The following is a 12,570-nucleotide window of genomic DNA, read 5'->3' as shown; positions in this document are numbered from 1 at the left end:
AGTGAGAAACAAACGGAGCACACGTTTATGTCCTGTGTATCTCTCTATAACAATAAGTGTAATATATCTACATAATTATTTTAATGGGTGTGTAGTATTCTATTGTACAGATTTTATCATCATTAAATCAGATCTCCCATTTTTGGATGTTGAAATGCTGTTTGTGTTTTAGGTTTTCTTAAATACGGAGTGGATATGCATTAACGGTGGGTGGATCTGAATCCATGTTAAAATTGTATCCGCTCATAATAGGATTCTGCCGCTCTTTAAAATATGACTTTATAAACAGTGGTATGATACTTGGCAGATGTGCCTGCAAAGATCAGTGTGGGCCCAGCAGCCTCTCACTTGATGGATGACTGAGGAGGTCCTGGGGTTGTCTGAGGCCACTGCAAGTCCACCTCTGTCTCTGGTCAGACCAGAGGCTGCTCACAGCAGGGTTCCAGGCCTTATAAATGGGCATCAAGCTGGCATTTTGGCTTCTGTTCCTTCTCAGCCATTTATGGCTTTGCTGCATTGTGGGAGGCTGGGCTTCTGTGGATTCTGGAAGAGTTTCTCTGCCGTCTTTGATGGAAATTGCTGCTCTTTTGTTCTCTGTCCAGCAACCAGCAGGCCACCTTCCTGACATCTGCATGAGGCCGTGACACGAGGTGATGTCACAGGATCTGTTTGTTGGTGACTTCAGCACACTGCTGGATCTTCAGCACGAAGCAAAACATAGTCCAGATGAATTATAGAATTTCTTAGCATTAGAACGTATAGAGATGATACCCTCAGTTTTATGGACAAAGACACAAGGGTAGAGAAGTTGAGTGGTTTGCCTAAAATCCCATAGTCAGTGGTAGAGCTGGAACTGCTAATTCCTCATCCAGGGCTTCTCCAGGGAATCAGCTATTCCAAGTTTGTGGTCAGTTCCCATAGGGCCCTTGTAATAGATCAGGGAACACGATTGCTTTAGAGTCCTCTATTTGACCTCCAGATAAAATGTCATCAGTACCAAACTATGTCCGTTTCGCAAACATGGAGCTTTTAGTTTTTTTAGACGGCATACTCTAGGTGTAAAACTATTAGCGTTATTAATAGTTTTAAAGGAGGACCTGAGTTAAAACTTTAAGATTGGACCCCTAAATAGTCCAAGGCATGATGTAACATTTTATAACACTTTCTTATGAATGTTAACTGAATTCATGGTGTAGATGATGTTGTACTCAAGAAATAGAACTTTTAATTCCAATCCCATTATAAACTAAATCTAATTAAAGCTCTTAATAAAGCAGTTGGAAGAATCCCAGAAATGTAACCAAAAACATTAAATTCCTTTTCAATTTTCAAAGATTGCATTAAAATCAATTATAAGGTAGAAAATATATATATATATATTACTAAATTATAACCCTTCTGTGTGTTCTTTAGTTCAAATATTGCTGGTAATTTAATGTGCATGGTTTGCCTTTTCAAAGCATCATTCAGCCACTGCCCATTTTATTATTATTCACTCTCTTTATTTCCTGAGAGGTAGAGAGACAGGAAATCATCTCCCACCCACCCTTGTTTATGAGGAAAATGACCCTGAGTAGCTGAATGTCTTGGGCATGGCCACATAGCTCATTGCATAGAGCAAATATTAACAGCCAGACTTCCCGACTTGCAAACCATTATTTCTTTTTTTCCCTTAACCTGGCAGAACAGGAGGAAATTGGTGCCATACGTCTGGGCCTAAAGAACTATTTGTTCAGTAAATCATGATTAGGTGTATGATTATTTTATATATGCCACATATCATCTCAGACATAGGAACTTGCATGCCACACAGCCCCTGCCCTTAAAGCAGCCGGGTGTGGTGGGAAGTGAGCTCATCACCAAGGGTCAGGGCCCCAGGAGAGAAGTGTGATGGGGAGGCAAGGCCAGGGTAGGTGGGGCACCTTCATCCAGCCTGGGGTTAGGAAAGCCCACACGCAGAGCTGACGCCTGGGCAGAGTGTTGATGAGCTGGGGTTGCTGGAGCCGCCCTTGTGTGCAGAAGCATACAGGGGAGATAGAGAGTGTTGTACCTTTGAAAAACTCCCAGTGTTATGATCCAAGCCATCCAAGTGGCCTGGGTGTGGGCTCTGGGAAAGGAGGCTGGAATAGGACCTGGGAAGGAGGTCTACAGAAGGGCCTGTTTGCACAGGCTGAGAGTTTGCGTGGTAAACAATGGTGCGCTCTTGAGGGACTTCGGGGAGGGGAGTAGTGATCAGTCTCCGCTTTTAAACTATCACCGTGAAGTGGTTTGGAGACTAGAGGGCGGGTTTGGGGATATGAGGTGGGGGAACCATCTCTTGAGGAAGAAAGGTCAGTTATGAGACCGCCGTTTTCCTCATCAACACAAGTTCATCTTGAAGGCCCAAATCAAGGGGGAGCGGTAGAAATGGAAAGGACAAGTGGATTCCAGAAACATTGAGATAAAATCAACAGGCCTCCATGACTGATCAGAGGTAGGGACAGGTCAAGTCTGGGCTGAAGGAGGAGGCTGAAGAGGTTGAGTTTGAAATGCCCGTGGGATATTCAGTTGGACAAAACCAGAGCTGCTGGATATTTGAATCCAAACTCAGGAAAGATCTGGCTGGAGGCATGTATTTGGGGATCCTGTGATAACAGGGCCTGGCTGAAGAGAAAGCCTGCGTGCAGCAACTAAGACCCAACACAGCCAAAAATTAATTAATTAATAATTTTTAAAAAAAGAATGTGGATCAACCATAGAGCTTTTTCAGAGCAAGGACTGTCTGCTCAACAATATTCCAGGCTACCAAGGCCACAGAGGAAGAATAAAATAAGACCACCTACCTCAAGCCGCTTACAAGAAGAGTCAAACTTCACGAATCAACAGCCACCACCAGACCGCACATAACGGAGTGTTAAGTGGAGAGAAATACAAACAGGCCTCTACGGAGCAGAGCTGCTCCTGGGAGGATAGGACTTACACATGTGAAGGGGTGAGGGGCGGGCCTTCCAGGAAAGGGGCAGAACACGACCCAGGATGCTACGGCCTCTGTGGGCCCACGAGCAGAGGGGCCGCTGCGGAAGACAGAGGAAGTGAGTGCGGCGGGTGGCGTGAGTTTAGGTTTGATGTTGCAGAAGGAAGAGGGGAGGTTTCTCATCCGTGGAGGGTTTTTCTGTTTTTTTTTTGCGGTACGCGGGCTTCTCACTGCTGTGGCCTCTCCCATTGCGGAGCACAGGCTCTGGACGCGCAGGCTCAGCGGCCATGGCTCACGGGCCCGGCCGCTCCGCGGCATGTGGGATCTTCCCGGACCGGGGCATGAACCCGTGTCCCCTGCATCGGCAGGCGGACTCTCAACCACTGCGCCACCAGGGAAGCCCCATCCCTGGGGTTTTTTCTTGTTCAATCCTTATGTCACCTGAGCTCGGGGGACTCATGCTATAGACCGGTACCTCCTCTCCTGGCTTAAGTGACACCGCCCTCTGTGGTCCCGCCTCTGCTTTCTTCTTCCATCACCCTGTCAACTGTGGCGTCTGTCCCCAGGGTTCCACCATCGGCCCCCTTTTCTGCCTCTGGTACCTCTCACACAGACACTTCTGCCATGTCCTTGGCGGATTCTCAACCACTGCGCCACCAGGGAAGCCCAAGTTAAACATTTGTGAGGGCTGAAATTTGTTGCATACAGATTTGGGTTCTCAGGAGAGGCAAGTCCAAAACCACTTGCTTTCCAGAGCATAATTAAAAAAAAAAAATACACACACAGTCTTTGCAATTAGATTTCATTAAATTTAGGCTACATGTTAATTTTGTTCAGCTCTTAAGATTTCTCAGGATAGGGCTTTCCTGGTGGCACAGTGGTTAGGAATCCACCTGCCAATGCGGGGGACACAGGTTTGAGCCCTGGTCCGGGAAGATCCCACATGCAGTGGAGCAACTAAGCCCGTGCACCACAACTACTGAGCCTGCGCTCCAGAGCCCATGAGCGACGACTACTGAACCCGTGTGCCACAACTACTGAAGCCTGAATACCTAGAGCCCGTGCTCCGCAACAAGAGCAGCCACTGCAATGAGAAGCCCATGCACCACAACGAAGAGTAGCCCCTGCTTGCCACAACTAGAGAAAGCCTGCGTGCAGCAACGAAGACCCAACACAGCCAAAAATTAATTAATTAATTATAAAAAAAAGATTTCTCAGAATATGCCTTGGTTTTTACCAACCTGATTGATGACTCATTTGACCTTGAGGTTCAAGTAACTATTGCTTATCTCAGATTTTCAAGTTCCCAGTGAAATTAGTGGGTAATTTAAGATTAGGTGCTCAAGAAATGTAGGCTCTCATTACTAATATCAACATTGATAATTTTTGTATTTCGATATAATACTTCGTACTAAATAAAATACATAAAAAAGCTTTGTATGGATGAAGAGTGCTTTTGTCTTTGCCAGTTCAAGACTATTTGAGACTTGATTTGGAGTGGTTTACAAGATCCCTCCTTTAAAGCGCCCTCTTGTGTCATTACAATGATGTGCAACTCTACAATGGATGGCGCCAAGGGACAGAATATAATGTCTAAGTGAAGGGTTGGTCTTCACCAGGATGGTTCCAGCCTTTGAAACAGGGGAGGAGCATATGTGACAGAAATGCTGGCTGGTGGGTAAATGTTGTGGTAGTAGATTGCAGAAGTCTCTTCTGATTGATTGCATTTTCTCAATAAAATAGGAAGAAGGTTAGGCTGAGTGAGGATGGATGAAGAAGTATAGGAGATTTGAAGAGAGAAAACTACTAGGTTCCACTAGGAAGACATTGGGATAATAGACAATGAATATACAGCTGGATCTTTTCATGTCATTAAATACATTCACAGCATATTTCTATTGTTTGCTCACAATTCTGTTTTACGGCTTAAATTATGGTTCTATGATTTTTTAAAACCAGTTTCCTATTGTTGGACAAGGAAGTTCTTTCCAATTTCTTACTGTTATAAATAAAATGGAACAGTGTCTCTTGCTATACCATTCCTTAAAAAAAAAAAAAAAAAACTTTTGTACTGATAGAGCCTGTCTGATGATTGCATTTTTTTTTATTTGAGCGATTTTTAGTGAGTTTGTGTTGGTAGCTCACTGTGATTTTTTTTTTTTACGTTGGCGGTAGGAGTTTATTAATTAATTAATTTATTTTTGCTGTTGGGTCTTCGTTTCTGTGTGAGGGCTTTCTCTAGTTGTGGCAAGCTGGGGCCACTCTTCATCGCGGTGCACGGGCCTCTCACTATCGCGGCCTCTCGTTGCGGAGCACAGGCTCCAGACGCGCAGGCTCAGTAGTTGTGGCACACGGGTCTAGTTGCTCCGCGGCATGTGGGATCCTCCCAGACCAGGGCTCGAACCCGTGTCCCCTGCATTGGCAGGCAGATTCTCAACCACTGCACCACCAGGGAAGCCCCACTGTGATTTTTAAAAAATAATTAATTAATTTATTTATTTTTGGCCATGTCGGTTCTTCATTGCTGCGCACAGGCTTTCTCTACTTGCGGCGAGCGGGGGCTACTCTTTCATTGTGGTGTGCAGGCTTCTTATTGCAGTGGCTTCTCTTGTTGCAGAGCATGGGCTCTAGGCACATGGGTTTCAGTAGTTGTGGCACGTGGGCTCAGTAGTTGTGGCTCATGTGCCCTGGACCGCAGGCTCAGTAGTTGTGGCGTACGGGCTTAGTTGCTTTGCAGCATGTGGGATCTTCCTGGACCAGGGCTTGATCCCGTGTCCCCTGCATTGGCAGGCAGATTCTTAGCCACTGCGCCACCAGGGAAGGCCCAAGGGTTACATTTTAATGTCATCTAGCAAACTCGAAAGCTTTAAAGGTACCCTCACTTACCTTCTAGATGTCATTAAAATGGGGTGGCTGACATTCCCATTTTACAAGATGTGACTTTGCTTCACTCTGTAGTGAGCAGTAGAGACAAAGTCAGAATGTCAGAGCAGTAAGCGATCTTGGTCCGACTCTATTATTCTACATACCAAAAAAAAAGGAGGCTCAAAGAAGTTGTCTGCAGTCCCGCCTCCCCAGCTGCACTAGCAAACCCATAGTTCCCTTGCTGTCTTTGCTCAGCAGCCCCTCACCGCATATTTGCCCATTTTACTCTGTTTCCTGTAGGTTGCATCCCCGTGTAGCCATGACGACTGCCATCCTGGAGCGTCTGAGCACCCTGTCCGTGAGTGGACAGCATCTGCGCCGCCTGCCCAAGATTTTGGAGGATGGGCTGCCCAAGATGCCCGGCACCGTCCTGGAGACCGACGTGCCCCAGCTCTTCCGGGAGCCCTACATCCATGCTGGGTACCGCCCCACTGGCCACGAGTGGCGTTACTACTTCTTCAGCCTCTTCCAGAAACACAACGAGGTGGTCAACGTCTGGACCCACTTGCTGGCGGCTCTGGCCGTACTCTTGCGGTTCTGGGCCTTTGTGGAGGCCGAGGGCCTGCCGTGGACCTCTGCCCACGCCCTGCCCCTGCTCCTCTACGTCCTGTCCTCCATCACTTACCTCACCTTCAGCCTCCTGGCCCACCTGCTGCAGTCCAAGTCCGAGCTCTCCCACTACACCTTCTACTTTGTGGACTACGTGGGCGTGAGCGTTTACCAGTACGGCAGTGCCCTGGTCCACTTCTTCTACACCTCCGACCAGGCCTGGTACGAGCACTTCTGGCTTTTCTTCCTGCCCGCAGCCGCCTTCTGTGGCTGGCTATCTTGCGCCGGCTGCTGCTACGCTAAGTACCGGTACCGCAGGCCTTACCCAGTCATGAGGAAGATCTGTCAGGTGGTGCCGGCGGGGCTGGCCTTCATCCTGGACATCAGCCCTGTGGCACATCGCGTGGTTCTGTGCCACCTGTCTGGCTGCCAGGAGCAGGCGGTCTGGTACCACTCCCTGCAGATTGTCTTCTTCCTGGTCAGTGCCTACTTCTTCTCCTGCCCGGTTCCGGAGAAGTACTTCCCGGGTTCCTGTGACATCGTGGGCCACGGGCATCAGATCTTCCACGCCTTTCTGTCTGTCTGCACACTGTCCCAGCTGGAGGCCATCCTCCTAGACTACAGGGGGCGACAGGAGATCTTCCTGCAACGCCACAGCCCCCTGTCCATCTACATGGCCTGCCTCTCCTTCTTCTTCTTGGTCACCTGCAGTGCAGCCACTGCAGCCTTCTTGAGGCAAAAAATCAAGGCCAGACTGACCAAGAAAGATTCTTGAGGCCGGCAGGTGGGGTGCGGTGTGGAGCTGGCCTGATATGATTTGGGGAAAACTTGAATCAGCAGTAGGAGTTGACTTTTTGTTTTTTAGAGCAGGCTTTTAAATGAGTACATATTTCCAAGGGTGGCTGTGGCTATGGCCTTAGGAAGCCAAAGGGTCCAAGAGTTTTGCTGTTATTGTTGTGAATGAAAGTATCGCTTTATCCTCTGGGCTGTAGCCTTACGAGACACAGGAAGGGAAGGGACCTTGGCTAAGATTCATCGGACACTGAATTAAGAACCATCTTCATGCCTGAAAATTTAGTAGAATTCCGACTGTGGCCGCCAGGGGCAAGGCCTGGTGTAAAGGGATAATCCAACTGGACTGGGGAAGTTAGGAGGTGGCTGGACCACACTGTATTGAAATGAGCATTCTTCTGTGATGCTGGTCTTTGGTAATTGGGTACCTTGACCCAAGGACCCAATTTCATTTGGATTTCAGATCGTCCTGGGTGGAGAAGTCAGAATCTTCAAGAAGATTCCGTAAAACCCTCAGACCTCGTGAATTACTCGGTTCGTCTCACTTCCGGTCCCTTCTCTGGCCCACTCTAGCACCGACCCTTTTCTCAGGATGATGTCTGCCTGGCTGTTTTCTCCCAAGTGCTGTTCACTCCCATCTGTACCTTGCATGATGATAGAGAGGACGATGAAGCAGTCATACTTCCAGGAAATGCTTGGATCCATGTGGACATTCAGGAAACTTACTCTCATATAATACTAATGGAAACGGTAGTAGAAAATACAGTGCCAAGAGCCATCAGGAGGTCCAGCCAGCAAGCGTGGATACCGTTTGGTGTCATGGGACCCTTCTGGTTTATACCTGTGCATTGCAGGATTACTTGAGATCTATTAGGGCTGCCTTACATGCCAGAAGGTCTGGAGCTTTCTCCAGAGCATCTTCTCCAGATTTTGACCAGCATGTTCAAAAAGCCCCTGGTAGAGTGAATTGGTTCTGAGAGTCCCACTAGGGATCTGATAATTTCAAGAGGAACTCAAGGTCCAGCCTCTTAAATAGATGCTGCCCCACGAAGGACCCGCATAACTACCCTGGTTCAGGGTCCTCGGGGAGGCAGTTGTACCTCAGCTTAGAGCAGCTTAAATTAATCAAGCCCCAGGACAGGCACATGTGTGCATTCATGGTGGATTGGTCCCTGAAGGCTCCTTTGGGTGAGGATGGTGAACTGGGCACCCTGTAGGCAGAATGTTCTGTTCAGGACATAGCTGCCCAGCAGCTTCTATGGGGTGAGGGAGGCTTGCAGTTGATGTGTTCTGGCCACGCAGCCCCCCTGAGGACTGCCTTCTGCACTGATCCAGTGAAGGGGGCTGCATTGGAACCCTCCCCAGAGGCTGTATTTCCTATCAATATAAGGTCTGTTTACTAAAAAGGGAGGTGGGTTTTCATTCCAGTTTGATGAACCTCCTCTCTTCCTAGATTACTTTGTTGTCTTCATATCTTTGTTTTCTTCCTTTCTCTTGAGAGATGTGTAGGGTTTGTGCCTTATAAATGGAAATGTACGAACTTAATACACTTAATACATGGCCTTGTGGAATTTTCAGTTTGGGGTTATAGGGATAAGAAAAAAAGAATTAATTGCCTTCCAAACCATGGATGAAAAAACTTATGAATATCAGAATTGCTTATCCATCAGAAGACTCTTTCAACCTGTATTTTGGAGGGAAAAATTCAACTGAGCCTTTCCTGTAATCTTTATATCAAGAAAGCGTATGTCGGAACTTCCCTGGCAGTCCAGCGGTTAAGACTCCCCGCTTCCACTGCAGGGGGTGCGGGTTCGATCCCTGGCCGGGGAACTAAGATCCTGCATGCCATGGGGTGGCCAAAAAAAAAAAAAAAAAAAGCAAGCATATGTCTTGTCAGTTATGTTGTTTTCCTAGATGGATTTCTCCTGGGAATCCTCAAATACCTGAACTTCTGTGCTACCCAAGTATCTTACACGGGCTTCTGGCATCCAGGCCAAATTCACCGCCAATAAAGTGAGCAACACCAAACTGGTTGAACTGATGAACAAGGGAATGGAAAGTTGTGTCACACAACACTGCAAGTAGAGGGTCAGGTTTTTTTTTTGGTTTTTTTTTGTGGTACGCAGGCCCCTCACTGTTGTGGCCTCTCCCGTTGCGGAGCACAGGCTCAGCGGCCATGGCTCACGGGCCCAGCCGCTCCGTGGCATGTGGGATCTTCCCGGACCGGGGCACGAACCCGTGTCCCCTGCATCGGCAGGCGGACTCTCAACCACTGCGCCACCAGGGAAGCCCGAGGGTCAGTTTAAATGGAGATGAGAAAGTGTCTGAAATGTCTGTAATTATGGATTCAGAGGCTATCTTCTTTTAAAAATTGGAAGGAAGATGTAAGGCAAGCTCTTGCATGTAACCGTGGTGGCCATGGTGGGCAGAGATCTTTAGGCCAAATGCAGGTATTTTTTAAGGGAGAAAATACAAGGTATAGCAGTGATCTTCCAACGCCATCCGCAGCCCAGTGCCAGTCTGCACACTTATTGGTCTGTGACAAGATACGTACAGAGAGACACTAAACTCTTAGATATGAACATAAAATTTATAACATTTTGATTTTAATTTACCCAAGTATTGGTCCCTCAAGTACTGGAAATTTAAAAAAAAATTTTTCACCAGAGATATTTGAGAAGTGTTGAGTTGAGGGACTACTATCTGGTTAGAAATTCCAGTATCTCATGAGAAATAGACAAACAGGAGATGCAGGCGTTTTTAAATACTCAGACTCTTGAGGGGTTAAATACTCCTTTTAAAACATTTTCATTCAAACGATTGAATCAGTAAGGAAGAGACCTAGTTTGTTTAAAAGGAATAATAAGTATTTGATAAAGGGGATGGTTCTTCTTATTCCACCAAAGCCAAAAGTTGACGTCTATTGGAAATTCTGCTGTCATTGCTCTTTTTTACTAAGGCTTTCAACCTATTAAAATGTAAATGCCTCTGGGGAAAAAACTAAACTAAACTATTAGTCATTTACGTCTTGGGAATAAAATGCGTATTGTATGTGGCCCCCTACTCAGGGTAGACAGAGGGAATAACAGGATGCAGCGAGCTGGGGACCTATTTGCCTGTTTGTTTCCCTCTTGCAAGCACTTCCTGACCTATATTTACTAGGGAGCTAATGTTAATACTCTTCAGATGTTAGGGTTTCATCTCCCACCTTGGCTGAAAGTACCTCACTCAGTAACACTATTCTCAGTCCTCTACTGGAAGCTTGAAATAGTAGGCGCTCAAGCCATGGAATGGAGGTAGTTCTTTCCTGCCTCTGTTGCCCACCTGTTCACCAGTTGTACCCTGATGCTTGAAAACATTAGGTTCTTCAGTTGCCACGCTGTAGTTTCAAATGGGCCCTCCAGGTGGTGCTTGTGTCTTACTCAGAGAAGGCATGGCCACTGTCCCCAAGGCCTCCGCCTCATTTTGTTGTTCCTCGGGTTTTGCTCGATTGCCTGGCAAAGAAAAAATAGAACTATTTTCTGTTTATATAAATCTACTTACACAAATGACCATTTAACAGATTTTGTAAATGCATTATTGTACTCTCAACAGCTACCTTGTGTCTTTGACAAGGCCTATCTTAAAAAAAGGTTTTATCTAGACAAACGTTACCAGATGGAGATCAGGACACTTCATAGCCACCTGGAAGTAGGAAAGTATAAAAGCTTTGAAAAAAACCTCCATACCCCAAATCCCAAAATATTCTCCCCCAAATCCCCATTTGTGAGTAGATCAAATTGGGCCCCCTCCCCAAAAGCTATGGAGTTGATTTCTCTAAGGATTTTCAGTCTAATTGAATAAATATTTTAATCTCATGGACAATAGTGTTAAATCTTCCAAACTTTTGAATTGATAGACTGTATTTTTTGAAACCTAAAAATTATGAACTATACTGTTGTTATGCCATAACAGGTACTATGGTTGTGAAATGTGGCACCTGTCAACCAAAGGATTCTGTGGCCTTAACTATTAGATTTAAATAGCTGTGGAAAAGGTGATTCCACTATCACCATAACAGGAAGAAAACAGCATTCTCTGGCTAGAGGTTTCACTGATAGAATTACGGATACTCCTCTCGCCCAAATGCTTTTTATCACCAGTAGGGACCCTGGGCAGTTTGCAAATACTTCTGTTGTCACTGCTAATAGTTTAACCACTTTTCAGTTACTGATTCAGTTACTGATTATGAGCATCTCTTGGTGGCAGACTCCATGTTGGCTCTGGAGATACCACAGTGAGGGTAAAAAACTGGGACCCTCCATGCTAACGGAGGACCAGTGTCTTCCCACCTTGGGCCATGACGGGGGCGCCACTCCAGGACTTGGTTCCAGTCACAGCCTGAGGGTCAGATGGCCTGCCAAACCCACAGGAGGCTGGGACCTGCTTTGGGCCAGCCCCTTTTCTAAAGCATTGAGCTCTCTCATTTCCCCTCCAGAGGCTGGAAACACTTCCCACTCCAGCAAGGCTGTCACCTTAGAGTCACCTCAACCTTTCTTGATACTCCTGCTGCCTCCCCAGCCCATCTTCCTGCCCTCTATTTGATTTAATCCAGTCCTGGGGAATCCTTGACACAGCCAGACACAGAGAGAAGTCCTATATTTCCACAGGTTGTATAGACTTCCCATAAAGCCCATCCTTTAGGGAAAGGGATGTAGGGTTCCAACCTGAGTGCAAGTTCCTGATTTGGTAAGTTGGAAACAGCATGCTACACCCTGGCTGCCTCCTTTGGGGGAAAAAAAAATCCACCTTATCCCTTATGGAATTTTTTTAGAACTATTTAATATAGAAGGAAAATCATTGCATTAAAGAGAAAATTCATTTAGATATTAACTTTAGGAGCATATTTATATAAGGTAAGAGCACTTCTTACCAACATGATTTTCGTAGGAAATTATGCACTGTATTTTAGACTCTAGGAGGCCTTGGCCAATTCAAAGGCACCAGAATAACAGCTCAGGTTATATAGAGCACTGTGCGTCCCCAAACATTTCCACAACCATTTGCTTTCCTAAAGAGTCATGTGAGGTAAAACCAAAAAGAGCTCCATTAAACCGGCAAACACACTGAGAAAGTAGAACGATTGCTTCAAAGTCACACAACTAGGAATGTTTAAACTCAAAGTCCTTTTTCCTTCAGATAAATTCAGGGGTCAGCTAAATCGAAACATCAACACCAAATATTTGCAGAGCCCTTTGCAGTGTGTAAAGCACTTTTTAACGTATTGTGTATACTTTACCTAATCTCATTTTAACTTTTGTTCCTAAATACCTCATGAATAGCCAGGGTCATACCACTTCTTTGGGGGTTAA

General features: G+C 46.2%; 1 protein-coding gene across 9 annotated transcripts in view; it reads left to right on the top strand.

The window, feature by feature from the left end:
• The window catches only part of PAQR8 (progestin and adipoQ receptor family member 8), a 37,801-nt gene extending 26,718 nt beyond the window's left edge, over positions 1-11,083 (top strand). For all 9 annotated transcript variants that reach the window (XM_067752711.1, XM_067752712.1, XM_067752709.1 and 6 more), the window contains one exon: positions 6,119-11,083. In XM_067752711.1, the coding sequence (XP_067608812.1) occupies positions 6,138-7,202 (1,065 nt within the window). In that variant the 5' untranslated portion in view covers positions 6,119-6,137 and the 3' untranslated portion in view covers positions 7,203-11,083. The remainder of the gene's footprint in view (positions 1-6,118) is intronic.
• The last annotated feature ends 1,487 nt before the right edge of the window (positions 11,084-12,570 follow it).

This window comes from Pseudorca crassidens, chromosome 10 (assembly GCF_039906515.1).
Source record: "Pseudorca crassidens isolate mPseCra1 chromosome 10, mPseCra1.hap1, whole genome shotgun sequence".
NCBI lineage: Eukaryota > Metazoa > Chordata > Mammalia > Artiodactyla > Delphinidae > Pseudorca > Pseudorca crassidens.
Note: the sequence above shows the minus strand (reverse complement) of the source record. Positions and strands in the feature narration are given on the sequence as shown.